The sequence below is a fragment of the Melopsittacus undulatus genome, chromosome 5 (genome assembly GCF_012275295.1).
Source record: "Melopsittacus undulatus isolate bMelUnd1 chromosome 5, bMelUnd1.mat.Z, whole genome shotgun sequence".
NCBI classification, from domain to species: Eukaryota; Metazoa; Chordata; class Aves; order Psittaciformes; family Psittaculidae; genus Melopsittacus; species Melopsittacus undulatus.
Window position 1 is genome coordinate 47048948 of NC_047531.1, and position 21309 is coordinate 47070256.

The 21309-nt window shown below is 46.7% G+C and overlaps 1 protein-coding gene across 10 annotated transcripts in view; it reads left to right on the forward strand.

Moving 5' to 3' along the window:
* RBFOX2 (RNA binding fox-1 homolog 2) overlaps window positions 1–21309 on the forward strand; it is a 166184-nt gene that overhangs the window by 70039 nt on the left and 74836 nt on the right. For 2 of the 10 annotated variants that reach the window (XM_031050163.2, XM_005150398.4), the window contains exon 1: window positions 15152–15263. The exons of 7 other annotated variants lie outside the window; for them this stretch is intronic. In XM_031050163.2, the coding sequence (XP_030906023.1) occupies window positions 15237–15263 (27 nt within the window). In that variant the 5' untranslated portion in view covers window positions 15152–15236. Of the gene's footprint in view, window positions 1–14705; window positions 14747–15151; window positions 15264–21309 lie in introns of those variants that run through there. One more of the 10 variants, XM_031050164.2, reaches the window with a different exon arrangement.

The window sequence follows — 21309 nt, forward strand, 5'->3', positions numbered from 1 at the left end:
ACCTCAGCTTTGCATGCTATTTCTGGCTCCTTTCTGTGCACTCAGCAAATGCACTAAACTCTTAACTGCAGCACTTCTGGCATGTTGTTCTTGAATCATTTTGGAGCTGTCTGAGTTTAGGATTTATATATATATATATATATATGTAATATTAGGAATGGGGAAAGAGCAGGATTCATTTTCTGAGGCTTAGCAGGCAAGCAGGATTTTGAACTGAGGCATACAGAAATTAATGGACAGATGAAATTCTTCTATCATGAAATTGTCTTTGCAGATTTACGTTGAAGGTGTCGTATTCTGCATACTGCCGTGCTGGAACTGTTTCCAAATGATTTCTTGAGATTTATTTGGGGACTTGCTGTTGTGGAAGCTAAAGGTCCTGCCTGCATGATGTTCTCAAATTCCTCAGTTCCTGCCAGTAGTGCGGCCTCAGACCCAGCTATCTCACGTAGACTGTGCTGCCTGTTTATTTCAATTTTACTTCTGTTCAATTAAGAGTTTGGTTTAAGATTTTTGACATGTTTTGTCTCTTGAATGCATAGTTACATTGTGTGGGCAGCAGCTCTGCTATTCTGGTTGAACCAAGTTGGGCAGGGAATGCTTTTGCTCCTGTGTCAGAAGAACAAGATGCTGCTCCAAAAAAGCCTTTCCCCCAAATTCTACTTTTGTATGTGGAGGTGGGAAGTTCTACCACTCTAAGGTAGGCACAAATTCAAGTCAGTGCTGGAGTAATTTATTGTGTGGACACCCTTTAACTTGGAACAAGTGCCTTTTTCTATTTCAGTTTGTCACATGGAAGCAATTTGATAAGCTGAGAGGTGAGGTGGGGAGGAAAATCCATACCAAAGCCATCTCCGTTAGGGAGCAAGTGCTCAGCCAGATGAGTAAGACACGGCCATGTACTGAAATGCTCTGGGATAGTCGATCATGTGCTCCCTTTGCCCCAGGCAGAGGCAAGGTAAAACATGTTAGCTCACACCCTTGGTGAAAGTGGTTTATCCCAGGACTGTTTGCTGGGATATACTGGGAATGCCGTCACTGTTGGCCCCACAGCTGCCACGCAGCAACTTGCTGGTGGGCTGAGATAACTGTACTTATACCACAGGGAAAATCGACAGTACCACCTAGACTTAGTTTGTGATTCATTCAATTAAAAATACTTGGTGAGAGTATCTGATACTACCATCTGGTGACTTTTAATAATATTTATTCTTAGGAAGACAGTTCTTTAATTAAGGAATTAACCTTAATTTCTGTAGGCTTAGCATAGATTGGGAGAAACGCTTAGGCTTAAGTTGCCGTATTTCACAGAAGAGTCAAGTCTTCCTTTTTCAGATCTCCCCATCATCCCCTTTAGGATCAGCTAATTGAGCTGCTGCTGCTTGTTAAGTGAAGAATAAAATGGGAGTATGAGAGGCAAAATGGGCAAAGCTTTTATCTGGCTGAGGTTCTGGAGCTAGCAAATAGCCTCAGTAGCAAAGGAAGACTGCCTCCACTCTATTCTTTCTTTCCCCTCTCTCCACTGCCCCGAAGTAACACAGAAAGGCAGTGTGACTGTCATTGTAATGTCTAAAGTACCAAGAGAAAACTCCATCTCTTCTTTGATGTTGAAATTCTTCATCTGCACACCTTTCTGTTTTTCAAGGATTAGCAAAAAGCACTTTGATGGACATGTACCATTACCAAGATCAGTGCACATACAAGTGGTCCCAAAAGAAAGCCGTGCTGCGATCACCTTTTTTGCCAAATGGCTTAGCCCAAAAGTACACTTACTTTCTTCCTGAAGCTGTGCCAAGCACTTATGCTCCTTCTTGAAAGGAGGCCCAGGCCTAACACACGGGGCTTTTTTTTCTGGGAAGTCTCTGTATACTTCCTTTTCCCCCTTTATGCTGTGCCTCTGCTAGTAACTAAGGCAATCGAGCCTGGCTGCTTTTAGAAGCTCCTCTTGGGCCTGTCGCATATTATACTCAGGTGTGCTGGAGTTTCCTCAAGATAGCATAATCAAAACCTGTTTTCATGCATGTAAAGCGATGGGTTGGAGTAGAAATGGAAGTTGGAGCTGTGTCTTCTATATATGCTGCTGGTATATTCAGGCTGTTGCCAGCTTTATTTTGTAACTTAATTGCTAATACATTTTTGTGAGTTATTGTTCTGTTGAAGCTGCCTTCCTGGGAGCCAGCTCGTTAGCTGGCATCGTGCATAAAACCTCGGTTCTGGAAGCATGGTCCTTTGACAGAGGATTTGTCAAACTTCGGGTGAGTGTTCATTGCTGCCTTACACTTCTTTCCTTTTCAGAGGCAGACTCTGGGCAATCTTGAATTTTACCTGAATTGACTCCAGGTCCTTATCCAGCAGCTGAAGTTGTGTGGGCAGGATCTGCACTTCCAACTGCAGGAAGGCTCTGCCTACACAGGTGTAACTTCAGGATCAAGAGTCTTTACTCTGCTGCAGTTTCACCAAGAGTCTTTGTTTCTCTTGACAGCCATGGATGCATAGATGAGGTGCTTGGAGATCTTGGTTTCTAGTTGAGGAAGATCCAGGCTTGTGATTTCGTGACTCCTTTTTTGGTGTGTAGGTTTCTGGGGTTTGCTAATGCTACCATTCCTCTGGATGGCTGTAAGAAGGTTCAACAAGCCAAAAGTCAGTTGTCAGCAAAAAAAAGTCTTGCAATAAACTGCTTTAGCAGACCAACATGGTATCTACTCTGCCGCTGTTTTCCAAAGCAGAGTTTGTTGAGTCTTTGGAAATAAGTGGTACTTAAGAAAGAGCAATTTTTAATTCTGACCTGTCCTTGTATGCTGTGCATTTGTAACTGTGTTTTAAAACTGTGCTAGTTTTCCAGTCTAGACAAACCATTAATATTTAATAGCTACGTGTAGATGATGCAGTGAAGAGCTAACGGTGGTAACAGGATGCAGGTATCTTATGTCCACAGTTTAAAGTGTGCATGGTGCCTAGGTGTTAAGCTGCAGTAGATTGGTTTCAGGACTACAGAGCTTGCTTGGGAAGTGTTCACAGTGGTAGGGGCAGATGCAAAGAAATTCCATTGCTTTAAGTAAATTGCCTTGTGAATGGAGAATGTGTTGCATAAGAAGATTGAAAAGGGAGATCTCCAGCACTGTGAGGGGAAAGAACATGAGCAGGAACTATTTCAGAGCTTCCACTTTATTAAATATTGTCTTTGGTATTTTTCTCTCTTAAATTTTCTTCAAATTGCGAATTTTATCCATGAAAACTGGAATATGTAATGACTGAGCTTGTTCCTGAGGCTCTTCCTTGGCAGAAGCAGTGTGTTGGGGCTATCATCTCTGCTACATATAACCTGGTATTTGCTGCTTTCTCTAGCTTTGGGCTTCTTAGGCCATTTGCCAGAAGGATTTTAGTTTCCTTGGATTCCAAGTGTATTTTTGGTGATTTCATTTGTGCTAATGTGTTCTAGTAACATTAATCCTAATGAATATGAGGAATCAGTTGCACTAACTCATCAGACTGGGTTCAGGCAAGCAGTGGCTCCTATGGCTTTACCACCACATTCAAATTCTTTCCTGTGATGTCCTTATTATGCTAATCTAACATGCTCTCATTTGCTTCTGCTGCTACTCCACACCCCCCAGAACTGCTGGTTCCATTTCTGCTTAATGCATCTTGTTCCTGATCTTCAACATTTGCATGCTTTGGATGCTTCACTCGCAAAGAACGCACTGGCTTAGTGCTGAGTTATTTGCTCTCCTGTGCAGCAGCTGATCCACCACCAGATTTTCTTGCTCTTGAGATCAGGACATCTGTGTAAAACTGTCGGGTTTCTGAAATGTGAGGAAAAACAATTTAAGCAATCACCTATTTGTCATCATCTTTGCTTCTGCTTGCTCCTTGCTATTGAGCTTTCCTGTGCATGCACTGCCTATATTTATGTCCTCCCCACTTGAATCTCTGATGATTTCAGGGTCAAAATAACAACTAGACCATATGTAATTTTTCTAGTCAATGGTTATATTAAAACTGAGAAGAAAAAAAAAATCATGCTTCTCTTTGAAAAACATTACACCTCTTCAATCCAATCAAGCAATACAGCCTAGAAAATGTAGCCCTGTGGAGGAATGATGACTTCCTGCTATAAATACTTACCTGGAGTGAGTGAAAGCCGCCTTCCTGCTCAGGACATATGGGACATGCTTTGGTGCAAAATGAGGATCTCTTTCAGCTCTAAAGATATAATCTTGGTATCGTGTGCTGTTTGTCGTAACACCGGTATGAGCTGGCTGGGCTGCTTGATCTGTTTAGCTGCTATGGAAATCAGTACATACCCAGCCAGAAAATGCATCCTTGCTTGCTGGCGTGTTTCCTACATTTACATCAGTCTTTAAAAGCAGAGACATATTGTAAGCTGCTCATCAGATCCCTGATGACCCAGTTTAGCAGATGTAGTGATTGGCTAATTGTTAAAGATGCCATTTTTGGTGGGTGAGAGGAAGAGCATCAGCCAGGCTTCTAGCGATGAAGAGTTAGAAACAGCGGAGGTAAGAGCTCTTTAGTGGGAGTAACTAGATAAGGCTTGGATTAATTTGTCTGGAGAACAGAGAATTATACTAAAGATTTTATAAATTCAGTTTATAAAATGAAACTGTTGGTGTAATTTCCTTAGTAGAGATCAGTGTGGTGTAATGACTGTGCAGCATGGAAATATCTCAGACTCCATGCTGTACTGCTGTGTTCCCACAGTACCACAGCTTCTAGCAATTAAAAATAAATATATATATATACATAGAAAATGCCTAGAACTACCATGGCTGCACTTCAAGCATAAGGACACTATGGCTAGAATATGTTCTTAGAGCTGAACTTGTAATTGTGATTTAGCATGTTTGCTATAAGCAGGCTGAAGAAAGCAGGCAAAGCAAAGCCCAGGGCTGTGGTCTTGCATTTTCCTAAAAACCTCCTCAATCCGCAGACATCAAAGAGAGCAGTGCATGTGAAGTGAAATTCTGGGGTTTGAGAATGTTGGGAAAAACTTGTGTAATCTCCATGCCTTGCTTAGTAGACAGAAAGAGAAAGATTAGGTAAATGCTGCTACAGTAGCATGTAAAACAGTATCTCCAGAAAAAAAAAACAGTGGGTAGGTAGAGATGGGAAACAATGAAGCTGGATGTTTTAAAAAGAATAATAAAATTCAGTAGTAACTAGATGGGCGATGCTCTTAGCTGAGGGAGCTGGGAGCTGTGTGATCGATAAATGCACAAACATATCAGGGTTTTTTTCAGGCTCCTGGCATTAGAAATAACAAGTAGAGGAACCAGAGCTACTGGTGCAGAACATGAAACTGGGTATTATAGGGATATCAATCGGCAAGAATAGTAATTATGGCTTTAACATGCATTCAAGATTATGTGTTGTTCAGATAGGGTAGATGTAAAAGGTGATAGGCTATGTTGTATGCAGTAGACTGTAAAGTAAAATGAAGAGTAATACTGATAATGCAGGATCTGTTTCTGGTCAAAACTGCTGTGGGGAAGAATAGTAAAAGAGGTCCCAGAGGGAGTACTGTGAGTCTGCTCTAATCCCTCGTAGGATTGCATTCAGATAGAAACTTCATGCTCTGAAATGATACTATTCCCAGTGCCATTAGATACAAATATTAGTATGAGAAACTTTAATTTCTCAGATATGGCTTGGAGAGCAAATGCTGCTAATAATAATAGGAGCAAAAGATGTCATCACTGTAGCATCATCACCTTTTGTTGATACAGTGATGGTGGTGCTATGACAACTACAGGAAAACAAGCCTTCATGTTCCCACCTTTGGACGGGTTCATTGTGATACAGGCTTTGGTTCATGAAGTAAAATATTTGATGAAGTCAGTGAACTGGATTGAAAACTCAGACTTGCAGGTTGAAGTGTGGTTTGAAAGGGGTTTTGTTATTGTTGTTGTTAGTTTTTTGTTTGTTTTTTGTTAGAGGTACTTTGGATACAAATTCTTGAAGATACATGTGAAGGGGAAGAATCTTGTTAGAAGAACTTCAGCCTAACTGAAGGCATAATCATAGATTCACAGAACAGTTAGGGTTGGAAGGAACCTTAAAGATCATCTAGTTCCAACCCACATAATCACCTTACAAAGGCTGTTAGGGGCAAAAAGAGAACTTACAAAAGATAATTTGTCAGCAGAGATTGCTGTGCCTTTAAAGTCAGTAGGGATAAAATGAGAACTGCCAAAAATCAGGCAGAGTTAAACCTTGCAAATGTTGCTAAGGAAATGTGTGACAATTTCTCAAAATTGTCATCAAAATTGTTAGAGACAAGAGAAGATGTGGGGCCACTTAGTGTTGGGGATAGGGTAGTTAATGAGGATACTCTTGTTGTGATCACAGAATTGAACAGATCTTTGTTGTTGTTGAAGGTGGAGTTGACCATGGGAGCAAGGGCTGAATGGGTAACAGGCATGAACCTACCGCAGAAGCAACCACCTTGGAAGCATCAAAGACCCTATTTTCATGCAGGCTGGGCTGGAGAGCAGGCTTATACTTATTCCTGAAAGTGAAAGAAGCGGTTCATAAAGTTGCACATCTGGTACAAGTTTTAATCTATCAAATCAGGAGTGCTAGCATACGGTTGGAAACAGGACGTGTAATAGCCCTATTGGTAGTGGGAGATGACCTGAGTAAATACAGAGCTGTTGGTCCAACTTTAGTGGTTATGCTGCCACAAAAATATTAATTAAAGGCTTGGATATGAATGAAAAATACAATAAAGGACAATAAAAATCCATCAAAACAGGATTGTGCCACATCAGCCTATCTGTTTTTAAGATAACCAATTTTCTTAACTTGATAACATGCATTTTTCTTAATAGGGTGATGTGTCTTGCTGTAGATGGGTCCTACAGCATCTTATGTGGTGCTTTAGAGGAAAGTCCTGATGAGGCCAGAAAGTATGCAGTTCAGTGCTGAAATTGTGAAACGGATTAGGAGCTAACAATGTAGTTCCAGGTAATGTCTTGGGGGAAGAAAAAAATGAGCACAGGCTAGATCAGGTGCTGGAAAGGGCTTCTAGAGATTGGGAATTCAAAGCCTGTTATATGACAAAAGACTGGAACAGTTGCTGGTTTAGAAGGGTAGAGCAGGGATATTTGAGGAAGGTTAATTACAAGAGAAAATGTGGTCAAGCCAGAGGACAGAACTGGCAAAAGAATATCAGAAAGTGCTCAGGAATAACATTAAACTGGAGACAGATACAGATCCCAGCTGCTGGGGAATGCAGTTCTAGAGCAGCCTTTGACTGGGGTTGTGTAGCTGCAAACCCCAGTTCTAAGATGGAGTGTGATAAATTTATAATAAGATTAGATGATGTATGATAGCATTTGATCTGATTCTGTCAGGAGGTCTTTTCCAGTCTTAATATTTCTGTAATTCTAAATTTATTCATGTGAGTAAGCATTTGCAGGAACAAGGATATGGTTTTATAACAGTTACCTAACTTGTGTTACTGGAAATGCATGTGCATAGCAGACTATACGGTAACATAGTTGGGCCTTTACCTCCAAATAAAATTATGGAGTGCAGCGCCATCTTATATTTGACTACCATTGTTGCAAGTCAGTGTGTAGTAGTGAACCAGCCATAATGGCCAGCCTTGCAGAAAAGTCAGTAGTTCATTACTGGTCAATGAAGCCCTGCTCTATCCATCTTTGCACATACAAGTTTAAAACTAGTTTTTGTCACTTAATTTTCTGTAGGACACATGAGCTGTGATGCTCTGTTACTGAAGTGTCACCCAAGTATCTTAGTGCTGCTTAAGGCAGGATACTTAAATTTTCATCAGAATCGGTAAAGCATGGCAGTTCTGTCTAAATCTGTAGTTAAAACACAGAGGAGCTTAGGTGATGCTCCCGGCTCCCCCTCCTTGTTTTGTTTTGCCCATGTGTTGGTTATTTATAGATGGTAAGATATCTGCACTAGGATTTGGAAATGTTTATTCCCCTGAGGCCTGGTGGAAATGACAAGAATGGAATTGTGAAATAAACGTAAGGTTTTCTAACTTAGTTAGGGATTTGGTTTTAAGACTCGGAGCAGTAATACGGAGTATCAGAAACAGGCTGTGGAAAAGACTTTGGGGATTTTTATAAATTAATGCCTTTTCATAAATAAATGTTATTGGAGGTACTAAATTGCCTGGTTGCTTAGTAATGAGCTATGCCAAGGAATGAAGGGCAGGCACCTATTTGAACATACAGTTACAGAAAGAAGAGAGAAAATCAAGTATTGGGTGTTCAGAGAAAACCAGATACTCTCTGTGCCCCAAAGCCAGACTTGCAGGGAGAGCGCTGAGAGGCGGCCAAACAGCATCTGAAGTTGAGGAGGCATAATACAAGCTCCAAAAAGCCTGCTTGGGTCTGGGGCAAAATAAACTGACCAAAGACAGAACGAGATGGAAGTTCCTTGTGTGGGAGCCTCATCTGATTTCCCCAGTGAAGAGCTCTAGAAGCATAGCTGCTTTCCCATTTAAGGGCAATTAATTTCTCTCTCTCTCTCTGCAAATCCTCACACAGAAACAATGGCTATAGAAACTTTTTTTGGATGCAGAAATGTTATGCTTTATAGTCCCCAAATTGGCCGTGCTCCTTTTGTAAGGAAGCAGCAGCCCCGTGGCCCTAGGAAAGATGATGAGAGTGGGTGGCAGCTGCTGTAACCACTCACCCAGCTCGTAGCTGTCCTTTCCCCAGGCATCTCGGAGAGAAAGGGCAGAGGGAGGATGAGCCAAGAGCTGTCCTGCCGGGCTGCCTGGGTCAGAGGGCTGCGGATTAGGCCCCCTTACCTCAGTTACAAAGTGCCGCACGTGCAGATTGTGCTAGAAAACGATCCAAGTATTAACCTCTTTATGGAAAAAATAAATCTCAAGTTTTAACTGTTTTGGAGGGGTGGGAAATGATCAGTAATAGTAGAAAGACAGCTATAGAAGGCTAGGCTGGGGTGGCTGTTCAGTGGTGCACAGCAGCACTACAGAAAAGTTAAAGATTAGAAATGGAAAAAAAACCCTGACTGTGTGGATTTAAAATAGGAGATATATGGGGATTCGGGTAGTCTTTCTTGAGTCTGATCACTGTAACATCCTTATTATTGGAAGCTCAGAGGGAGGGAGTTTATCACTGGAGGAAGATGGGAATCTGTTGCGATTTTGGGCTGTTAGTCAATAGAATGGTTTGTGTTGGAAGGGACCTTAAAGCTCACCCAGTTTCAACCCCCTGCGACGGGCAGGAATACCTTCCACTAGACCAGGTTGCTTCAAGCCCTGTCCAAGCTGGTTAACTGTTTGGGAGCCTGGGTTTGGGCCTGGTGCGGGTTGTATTAGTGATGGGTGAAACCTCATGCGATCTGCTACGGGAGGTGGGGCCCCCCGGCACCCCCTGGCCATGGTGTGTCTTCTGAGAACTATCAGTGGGCTCTCGGGTGTCTGGTAGCATGCCTGGCATGCAGGGCTGGCAGGGTGAGCCTGCGAGCCTCTGCCCGGGTAGCTCCCCATCTGTCCCCGTCGCTCAGGGAGCAGATTCCTGCCTGGGAATGGGGAGGCCAGGCTTCCTAAAACGGGCACAACAACTGGCCCTGCCCAGCCTTGCCCCCTTCTTCCCACTGATTGCTGTCCCTTGGGGCAAAGTTAATCCCCCGTCCACCCCCAGTTTGGCTGGGACAGCTGAGGGGGGCAACCCGCCGGTGCAAGGCTGGGGTGGTGGGGGCCTTGCTGGGGCCCAGCTCCCCCCTACCAGCCCTGGTTCCAGCAGCTGTCCCTGCCCGCCTCATGTGCAAACGGAGGGAAGGAGGGAAGGATGGGTGTTAAGTGATCCGGGCACATACTCCCTCGTGAAAGAGATCCCTTCAGTGCGAGATATCAGTGTGGCCTCTCCCTCCCTCGCCAGCACCAAAGGGTTTTACTATGCTAATCCCAGCACCTGTCCATGCCGAGGACAGCAAGAAGGGTATGGGGGTGGGGGAGGAGTGGAGTCCCATATGTTTTTCCCTGTCCTGGATTGGGAGTGTTCCCTCTGACGCACCTAGAGCCCAGAACATATGCTCTTTTCAGATCCTAAATGCTGCCTGCTTCCTCCCATCCCCGGCGGCAGTGGCTGCGAGGATCCTGTGTCCCCCTCTTCCCAGCAGTCACTCTGTTTGCTGCCCGGGAGTGGCAGGACACTCCTCAGGCGAGGCTTGTGGGGTCATTTTCAGTAGGGGATTTCTAATTTTAGGAGCCTCTGCCGCCTATGGTTGAGCGCTGCCTCGCTGGATCCCAGAAGAGAGGGGCTGAGCTGAGCCAGGCAGCTCCTTTTTATTTTCAGCTGAGCTAGTGTCAACCTGAGTGGCCCCAGAGGCCCGAGCCAAGCACTGCGCAGGGCTGCCAGAGTCCTTCCCACAAGGCTGAAAGACGGAGACTCGGGTTTGAAGCTTCCAGTCCTGTGTCCATTTGGCCTTTAGCTGGAGGATCTTTGGCTATGTATGGTGTGTATTGTATGGATTACCAATACCCAGTCATCCAGGTAAGCAAAAGGACAGTGGTGATACAGTCTTGGTGTTTGCTCTCTATGTTCTTTGGGCACATAAGCTCCAGAAGGACACTGCTTCTGTGCTGGGCTCCTTGGCTTGGTGCATCTCAGGCCTTGGCAGCCCAGAGGCTCAGAGGGTGTTGAGGCTCCTGTATGTGAGCAATACCATTTGACACTTTAGCTCCAAAGTCTGTGTCGTTTGAGACCTGTGTGTTTGGATATGCATTTTTGGCTTTTTTCTCAATTTTGTTTGTTTGTAAGGGGTTGACCTGACAGCAGTGCCATGTTCTGCAAACTAGTGTGTTGTTGTGTGCCTTACTGCGTTGTCTGGGCGCATGTGACTTGTGTGTGTGACTGCAGTCTGTCCCATGGGGATGGCGAGCCACCCAGAGCAGCTGCTCACCTATTTTCCTCCTCCTTCCTCTGAAACCACCCACAAAACCTCCAACAAAGTCTCGTTTGTCACTTTTTTGCTTTTGGAGGGCCAGCAAGGATGTGTGGGGTGATAGGGATGGGTGGGTTTGAGAGCAGCGCTCAGAGCAGGGCAAAGCCTGTATTGCAGCCTCTGCTTGGGGAGGGGGCTATATTTGGAGCACACGTGAGATTTGCTGGCCCGGCATGTGGAATCCTGGAGAAGCCAGAGGCCATGGGTCAGGCTCAAATACTTCTGGAGCCAAGTGAAAGATGATGTTCTCTGCACAGTCCTTGGCTATTCAGTGTCAGCATTCCTTGTCCTCACAGGCACCAAATTTACCCAGAAAACATGAAACATAGACTAGTGGTTGAAGATTATCTACCCTGAGATACATCAGATAGTCACTAAAGAGTGTTTTGTTAGGTTACCTTGTACCAGGAGTTTTATTACGCACATGAATAGAATCCACCAGCAGAAGTGTGTCTTTTGGTTGTTAAGATTTGTTCCTGATAAATTGGTTCTTTGCACTTGAACCTTTTTTCTCCCTCCCTTTGGCCTTGATCCAGCTGGCAGGTTTACTCCATCTAAACTTGAGCCAGCACAGAAATACAGGTAATGGGATGTTAAAATCGAAGACTGTGCTTTCTTTCCACCCTAGCAGCAAAGGGGAATTACAGGCATAGCAAAAGAGAAAGGAAAACAAACCCTGAAGCTCACTAAAGCAGAGAACTTGTGGTCTGTCCTGCTGTCCCTCCTCTCCTCATCTCCATTTCCATGAGTCCTATGAGTGTTAAACTAACCCAAGTATTTGAAAGCTTAGCACATTGGGTACATGAATATCACTTTGTCAAACTAGAGGTTAGTTGTTCATCTATGATCTCACCAGTGTGATTTCAGTGGCCTCATCCTATCACCTGCTGCATAAACATCCTTCTCCAGCTTATTTTCAGTTAGGGTTTGAATGATAGGAGCTAACCAAAAACCGTCATGTACATCGGGTGAATACAAAAGGGACTATAAAAGTGGTGCAGACGTGCTCAGGTGGGAGCAATGAGCTTTGCCTGGCATGATAGAGATGATAAGCTGTGCCCTGGCACTGCAGACTAGTTAAATGTGCCCATAGTTATTTCAGAAGGCTACTTTGACAGCATGGTAATGAAGCTTCAAAGCATATGTGCGTGTGATGCACAAGAAGTCAGAAGAACTCGTAAGCTTTGGCATCTAGAGCCATTCTGAATGTGCTGCTTTTTGAATAAATGCAGTAAGTAGGAAGGGATGATCTCATGGCTCTGAGCTGTACATTCTCCAGGCTTCCAGCCTTCAGCTCTACTGCTTCTCTGTTGCTTTCAGCAGCATGTTCTGCAGTTTGAGTCTTTGGTTATCCTCACAGAGGGTGGCAAACAGTGGTGGTTAATTTGGGCCACGGTCCCATGAGTCCCATGTAGGACAAGTGGAGGCCCACCAAACTTACATCTCTTGGCCATGAGACAACATCTGAACCCTCAGCGAGGAAGGGTGAGTTGCACATAGTCACCAATTAATTTTATCAGTCTTGTTCATTATCAGGTGTTGCTTTGGGCTCCAGTAGAGCCCAAGACAACAAAGGCATTAAGTGTTCTCAAGTCTGCTCATGTTTTCCATGGTATTTCTTGAAGCTTTGGAAACTCTCTATCAGATGTTCATTTCAGCTGGTTTTGCAGCAATCGAAGCTCCAGCAGACCTGTGTTTCTTGTTGCCTGAGGACCTCATTGGAAATAGGGGCTTGTCTTTTGCTAAATGGGAGAAAAGGTGGATATATTCCAAGCACGGGGGAGGAGATGCTTTCTGGCCTACAATGGAGATGAAAGAGAGAGACCAGCAGCAGATCACACTGAAGGGAATTCCCACTCTGCTGGCACATGAGCAAAGCAGTTGTACCAACTGGGTGGTGCAAGTGAAGGTTCAGCATGTGGCTGGGCACCTCTTTTTCCTTAAAATGTTCTTCTTCATGGCAAATACTTCTAGAGGCTCCTAAAGTGAAGGCCAAAATGGATTAGGAATTATGCTATCCTGGTTAACAGTGGTGGGATGATGGTTACGTGTTGTTTCTCTGTCCTGAAGGTCAGTGATACAGCCCTAGGTCTGGACAAGAAGTGACACTCTGTGGGACAGAGGAGACGTGAGTGAATGCAGTAGTTAATTTGAGTCAGGAGATTGTCCTGAGTGACTTATATATGAAGGGGGCCTACAAGGATGCTGGAGAGGGACTCTTCATCAGGGACTGTAGTAACAGGACAAGGGAGGATGGGTTTAAACTGAAAGAGGGGAAGTTCAGGTTAGATAAAAGGATGAAATTCTTTACTGTGAGGGTAATGGATGTGATGAGGCACTGGAACAGGCTGCCCAAAGAAGTGGTAAATGGTCTATCAGTGATAATGTTCAAGGCCAGGTTGGACAGAGCCTTGGGCAACATGGTCTACTGTGAGGCATCCCTACCCATGTCAGCGGGTTAGAACTAGATTATCTTAAGGTCCTTTGTAGTCCAAACCGTTCTGTGGTTTGCAGAGGTCTGGTGAATGAGATGCACATTGCTGAAACCTGGTGTTTTGCCATGGCAAAGGTATAAGGAGGTCACTGTGTTTTTTGCTGCTTGGAGATGGTATTTACATTTGACCCAGAATTGTGCTCCAGAATCTCAGGTTTGTAATAGGGGAGGAGAAAAAAAAAAACAACTAATCCAGACAATCAAGTACTTTGCTTGGTTTTGCAGTGTTGCCTATAAACCTGTAGATGGTGGGATGTTAAGGGTGTGCTGATGTCTTGATCTTGGGCTTTCTCGACACAGGAATATCAGCTGGGCTGGGCTGTGTGCTCCTGCTGGCAGCCTCCTGACTTAGGAGAGAAAGGAGAAGGGAGGGAGGGAGCCAGAGGTCACTTGGCAGAGAGTGAGACTGGGAAACTGAAAAGCACTCTGGGTCAGCATGGGCTGCCTGGAGAGCAGTGCAGTAGCAGAAGGCCACCAAGCAAAGCCAGCAGAAATTATAACTGGGCATATTCATGGGAAGGAGAGCACATATAAAAATAGAATCACAGAATGGTTTGGGTTGGAAGGGACCTTAAGATCATCTAGTTTCAACCCCCTCCTGTGGCCAGGGGTTCTATACGCTAGACCGTGCTGCCCAAGGCTCATGCAAGGTATTGCTGCACTGTAGCTTTTGTGATGCTAAAGCCTGAGGAGTCTCTTGAGTACCAAGCGTCAAGAGATGCATCAGTGGAGGCATGTTGCCCCTCTGATTTTATCTCAGTGTCATGAGCACTGGAGCATCAGCACAGCCCTCTTGTCTAACTGAGGGATTGCCAGCCCTGTGCTTGGCCCTGGCTGTGGGTTTCTGTGGGTACAGTGTTGGGACAAATCACTCGTGTGCCTCAGAGCCCGTCTGCCAAATGGGGGAGCAGCGTATCGGTCTGTTCTGCAGGGTCGTGGGGAGAACAAACGCTGCCAACCATAGCGTGCTCAGGTGTTAAGGGCCAGATGCTTACTGAAGATAAATGGGAGAGGGGAAAAAAAGGAAAGCTGGGAAGCAGTCCAGCGCTCTCCAGCTTTTATGATGAAAGAAATGCAGATCCTGGCACGGTGACTGCTTCCGGTTCAGCCGACGCAGCACCGTGTAACCCACGCGTTCTCTCTCCCCTTTGTGGCAGGAGCGAGGTCTGTGCCAAACTGACAGCTCTCTCCCGAGCATCCTCCCGCCGGGAGATGCTCCCTGCCGCCTGCTGAGGGCCGGCCGGTAGGGGCCTGTCCGCCAGACCGGAGCCGCGGGCGATGGTAGGTGCGGCCGAGCCCTGCGGTCCTGCCGGGCCGGCAGCAGAGCGGAGCCAGCTTCGCTTTTGTTTGCGGCTCGCGTCTGGAAGCCTCGGCCGAGCCCCTCGCTCCCCGTTGCGGGGTGTCCCTCCCGGCGGGCAGGCGGGGAGCGCCTCGCCGGGGCTGCGGGCGGAGCGGGGCGGTCCCGGCTCGCATTAATTACCTTCGGCATTCGGGGCGGTGCTTCCCGCAGCCATCTGGCCGAGCCGGGGGGGCGGCGGGGGGAGCGGCGGCCGGGAGGGAGGGAGGGAGGGGGAAGAGAGGGAGGAACACGGGAGAAGAAAGGGAGGAAAAAGGGCTCGGGGGGCACCGTGCCGGCGAGGCAGCGCAGCGCAGGCACACGCCGCCGCCCGCCTCCACGGGGCTGCTGCTTTTTACGGTTTTATTACTATTTTTTTCCTCTTTATTTTTATTTCTTTCTCCCCTCCGTGGCCGGGCTCCCCCATTTTGGTTTATGGAGAAAAAGAAAATGGTAACTCAGGTAAGGTAAGGCGGGCGGGCCGGGCTGCCGGTGCCGCCGTGCGGCTGCTGCCTGCCCGGCTTTGTCTGGCGGGGAGCGGGTGCTCCGGTTCGGTGCGGCGAGGAGCGGTGCGGAGGGGAGCGACCGGCAGCGGGGCTGCCCCGCCGCCTTCCCCGGGGAGACCACGGCTCCGCACCGCCTCAGCCCGGTGCTAGGCAGGGAGGGAGCCCCGCCGTGCAGGGGACCCGGACAGGGCTCTTTGGGGAAGGGGTTCCCACAGTCTCCCTTCCCGCAGCAGCTTCGGAGTGCTCTCTAGGGAGAAGAGGTGCGTGCGGGACACGGGTGCCTCCGCTCACGGCTGAACCCCCCTTTGAAGAGCGATCCCGAAGGTAAATGTCTTCCCAGGCGTTGCTCCATCCGGCTGCGGTCACCGGGAGGGCTGGGAAGCCCTTGTAGGTAGCTGTAGGCGTGGGGCTGCCCGTCGCTTCCCGGGGGAAAGCGGCTGACGTTTCCTGGGAGCGCACCCAGCTGCAGGGGCCATCGCTCTTCCCTGCCTCTCAGTGGGGTTTTGTCGGACATTTATGCCTTTTAAGGCTGCTGTACGGTTTGGGTTTTTAAATATTTCTCTTTTTTTTTTCTCCTTTGGCTTGGCATCTGCAAGTTGCCACCGGAGGGAGGGGACAAAGTGGGGAGGAGGAGGAGAGCGGCATCACGGAGCTGGAATCCTTGGGAGTTGGGCATTATATAATGCCCCCGCAGTGCCTTGCGGAGCTGGAAGCCTTTGGGGGATATTCCCAAAGGGGTGGAGGGAAGGACTCTCGAAAGGAACTTTTCCTTAGATCTGGGTTTCACAAGTGCTGTTTTCTTCCAGAGCTTTGCAGGTTTTTAGGCTAGGCACATAATGTCATCTTGCCTTTCTTTTGCCCTGGTGGAAACCCCCATCCATTAGTTGCTGCCAAGATCCCGTGAGTCCCACTGCGAGGGGCAGCACTTTTGTGGGTGCCTGCCTCAGAGTGAATCTGCTGTAAGGAGTGACATCTGCTTTGACCCTTTCTGTTTCTCATCTTGATTTGATTGTCAGCATCTGAAAAATAGGTCTCTGTCCACTCTTAAGGTATCTTCCCAGGCTCCAAAGCCCCACCTTCTGCTATTTAGTCCATTCCATTGCTGATTCCTTTTTTATCTGGACCAAGTCTTTCTGTTTTGAGACAGAGGAGCTCCGCAGAAATCTCCCGAGGCTTTCTGTACCTATATTTAGTTGAGTGAATGATGCTGAAAAGCCGTGTCTCTGCAGTCAGAGTCCATTTGTGTATTGCTGTGCCCGTTTAGATGGAGGTGCCTGCCCTTAAGCTGCAGGCTGGCACGTGCATGTTCCAGAGAGTTGTTCTGCACAGCCTTGTATTGCAGTGTGCTCTTGGGCACAACTGTTACACACGTAACCTGTGTGTGTGCAGTGTGGAAAGGTGCCTGGGTCATGGGTACACAAGTGTGTGTAGTTTGTGCATGCCTAGGACTGAGCACCCTGAAACATGAGCTGGTTGGCTTGGATACATGCGGAGCTGGGAAGCTGGGGCTCTGCTGGAGCACTGGCTGAAACAGAGGAGGGTGTATAAGCTCCTTTAAAGGTTCGGGACATCCTAATATACTTCAGGGAAATCTGCCTTCCACAGAGATTGTTAATTTACAATCCAGGAGGCATTGAGACCATGCATTATTAGTATTGATTGACCTTGAATTACGGTTGTCTGAAGAGTATGTACTGTCTAGGATAGCTTTCAGGATTTGTGCTGCATATTTATATGCTGATGCTGAAGAAGATTCATATTAAAGTAACCAGCAGGGGAGGAGAGCTTGGCCATGTCTCAGCTGGGGTCTCCACATGAACTATGAATACCCCTTTCATGTGGAGTTGAGGAAGAGAGTGAAGGTGAGTTCAGCTGTAGCGTAGTGCTGCTGCTTGCAGGGGAGCATTTGGCTTGCAGGCAGGTCCTTAGCAGCACTTCACCTCAGGTTTGGCCGGTTGTGAGGCTGGAGGAGTGTGGCACATCCCAGGGCAGTATCCAGAGCAGTGTTACTCTCATTCTGGAGTGCCTTTTGAAGCAGTGGAGTGGCCTTACTCACAAACTGTGAACTTACTTCACTGGGGCTCTGTCTCTTTTATAACAAGTAAATGTTGTTAGTATGTTAAGCTGGTAATTGCTACTGAATGAATTCAACATTGCCACAGGCTTTTGCTCTGTTGGTTCAGTTTCCAGAGAACACTGCCTGTCTGGTCTGTGCTCTGTTGTGTTTTAGGGAGCATCTTCCTTGGAAATCTGGTACATCAGCTTCTGTGTAGGCATGAGGGGCTAGTAAAACAAAATAAATAGAGGTGTGTGGGGTGGGAAAACTCTGAACAGTGATGGGAAGAAATGAGAAATGCTGGAAGGTAGAAATGTGCTTGAAAAGGAGGAAACTGAAATTGCTAATGAGAGCAAGAGCTCAGATTCATTAACAGAAAGTACCCTCGTCTTATCCCCCTTAATCCTAAATCAGTGAAAATGAGTGTTAAACGAGGCCCGGTACATCATGTGCTAATTGCAGATAAAAGAGAGAGTCTTTGGTGGACGGGAATTATATGCCAAAAGGCTTTTTCTCTGTGCGGTGCATGGTGAGGTTGCTGGCTTGCGTGGAGCACAAAGCCCTCCCTTTCTTGGACAGCCCAGTGCCTTGCTGGCGTTTTCCTCCGAATCTGTTTCCCATCAGGGCTGGGAGAGGGGGAAGGTGTCGAGCATCTCGGAGAGTGGGAAGGGAGCTGCTGCCTCCTTAAGGAGTCCCGCCAGCCCATGTGGCAGCCAGCAGTGCCGAGCAAGCATGTGTGTGTATGTATGTATGTATGTATGAATGTATGTATGCCTTTGTAATGAATCCCCCCGCCATTGTCTGCTCCCCTCCCTGCTGCTGCTGATGGAGCCTTTCACCTGGGCTGCTGCCTGCTGGCAGGCCTTCTTCCAAGATGGGAAGAGGAGGAGGAGGAGGAAGGATTGCTCGTGGTAATTCAAGTCAGACTGTGGAGAGCTGCTATTTTCTGACTGCAGCACCCCATTTTCCCCTCTTTTATTCTGCCTTAAGTTCCCAGCTCTTGATGTGGGTGTAGGCAGGAACATCTGAAGGTCCCCGTTTGTGCAGCTGTGGGATGATCAGTCTCCATTTTGTAGCACCATCTGAAGCATCTTGGCTGCCCTGCCTGCCAGCATGCCCCCTCGTGTCCCCCCCAGCACCCCTCAGAGGCTCCAGCCAGCGCCGTTTATCTTGGCACGTGTTTGACTTGCTACGCTCTGCCCAGGGCTTAGGGAGGTGATGGCGTTTGTGGCTTTGAGACTAATTTATGTCCTTGTTAAAATGAACCAGCAAGCAGCCTCATTTTTTCCAGAGGTTTTCTTCCCTTTCCCTTCCCCCTTCTATAACCCCTTCCCTCCCACACCCCATGTCTAGCTGTGAGACAGCCTTGTGCAGCCAAAAGTTACTTGCTCAGTCACTGATTATTTTTTTAATTGGAAGAAAGACCCCACAAACCCAAAGGCAGAGCTCCTTAAATGGAGATCTTATTTAAATCAGAGCAGCGGCTGACTCATTAAAAGCCTCTCTGTCTCCTTTTCGTTCCTCTGCCTCATTCCCTTTCCCTGTCTTTCTCTGCCTCCCGTTACAGTAATGGTGTGATAAAACAGATCTTTGTCTGAACTCCATGTTGGGATCTTGCAAGGGGTGCATATTTGAGGAGGTGGTGGGGAGAAGGAAGGAGATGGGGAGCCCTGTCACGACAGCCACCTTGTGCTAGCTAAAATTGTACAATGCATCCCATTATAGGAGACCGTCCTCCTTTGTTTGAACTGTCTGCAAGGGAGACTGAGTCCCAGCACAGCCTCCCCCCTCCTGTCCCCTTATGTCTGCTTTGGGATCTGTTCCCCTCCAGGCAAGCTGGATGCTGCAGGAGTCCCCTGCTGCCCTAAAAGAAATAATTAGTTAAAAAGAGCATTTTCTCTGCTTGGTTGTAGGCTTCAATTTTTGCTCTCTGACTTCTCTCAGGAGCCATCACTATTCCCCTGTCCCTTTTCACTGCTTTGAGGATTGCATCTGCCTTTCCTTTCAAGCCGAGTGTCCTTGCTGTTTGCTTCTCCGTTTGGTGTTGCCCTTGTAAACTTGTGTGAGCCGTCTGAATAGGATCACTCTCTTCCCTGCCCACGGCCTTGTGCTCTCCCTTTTTCTTGGTCGGCACCTTGTGTTGTTTTGTTACCTGGCTCTGAGCCTATGCCTGTCCCCGAGATTTTGCTTCTTCTGTTTGTCATAGGACTTTGTTTTAGTGCTGCACACACCATAGATGCACACAGCAAAGGTTTGTGTGAGGGCAATCCTGGCCAGTCACTTCTCCAGGAGAATTTCCCCTGGGAACTGAAAGACAGATCTGCAGCTTAGTCCTCACTGTAGGACATGGTTGCTCAAGGTGGGCTTATGGGTTGCGTCTGTGACTGTTGTAATACTTAGAGATTTAACTACTGGGTGGGAAGGGCTTGTTCTTAAGGGCTTAAAAATCAGAACCCCGTGAATGTCTTTTAAAGTCCTTTTCTCATTACCACCTTTGCTGAGCACTTTCAGATGCATTGGAGTAGAAGCGATCTGAGCTTGCAGTGCAGCCTTGGGATAGCAGAAGCTGCATTCTACGTTGCCTAGGCAGGATGGTGTTGTCAGAGGGAACTTGATACAGCAGTGCCATTTCCTTAAGTCCCTGTCCTAGAAATAACCTCGCTGCTCCCTAATGCATTTCTCCTGCAGGTGACTAGGTAACTACCCCTGGGTACCTGGGAATTGAGAAATGAGGATGCCTAAGTTTGCCACAGTACGTGCTGTGATACTCACATGGAAAGGCTGTGTAAATTTAACATAGTGGTTTATTGTTATTTTAAGAACTATTAATTTGTGAAGTATCTGGACTAGTGAGCTACCCAAAAATGCTGAAAGTTGAGAAGCTTGGGAAGCCCTTAAAACCAGCAATGTTTTTCCCTTGAAGTTATTAATTCATAATGGCTCCATTGCACTTAATTAGTATTGACCAGCCTTCTACTATGAAATTCTAACACCAGTGCAAAAGGGAGCCGCAGTGTGGGGAGTCTGATGGTTTCTAGATCTGGAGTCTGGTCTTAACTGCTTCATGTAAAATGCTGTGTCTCCCTTGTTTAGACGCATTTTCAGCAGATGATGTGTGCAGTTAGCCACCCCTTAGCAATGAGATCCTTAACCTGTTTGTCTCCTGGGATTTACTTACTGGCAGCTCTTGGAGATCTAGATACTGGGAAGGAGGTGGTTAATTTGCCTCCGTTTGCTCTCAAATATTATGTAAAAGCATGTGGTCACATACTCTTCCTATCTGACATGTTCCTTGGAATCAGAGTCGAGAAATGTTAACTTTCCTACCCAGAGGTATTCTGGTGTGCTCCTGTAGAGTTACTTATGATCCTGTGCTATGCAGGATGGTTTTTTGCTGGGCTCTTGGAGGTTGTGCTATGACCAGTGGGGGCTGGCGATGTATAGGCTGGTTCTGTAGGGTTTGCAGAACACAGAGCAATTAATGCTCAATTGAAAGCTTTTTGCAAAAACAGAGTACACTTTGCCTATATGAAAGAAAATAGGACAAATGCTGAGCCTGTTCAACAGTGAGCTTTGTTTAAAATTGATATCTGACTTATTATTTTTCTTTGCAAAACTGTTCATTGAGCAATGCTATTCACAAACTGAATTGAGAGTTATCAGGATGGTAGCGGGAAGGCACTTCAGTTCTGGGGCATTTCTGTATTTTAAGTTGGGAAAGAAATCTTCAATTGTTCTTCTTCTTTTTGTGTCTATGATGGTCTTTAATCACATGATTACATGCTGTTTTTTTCCACAAGAAAGGAAAGCAAAACCAGACAACCCTCCACCCGTCTCCATCAGCTCCAGTATGTGTGGCACCATGATGACCTCTGCAAGTATCAGTAGCAGGGTTGGCTGTCCCAGATGAATCCCACAGACCTCTGCCACTTAACACTGAATGTGT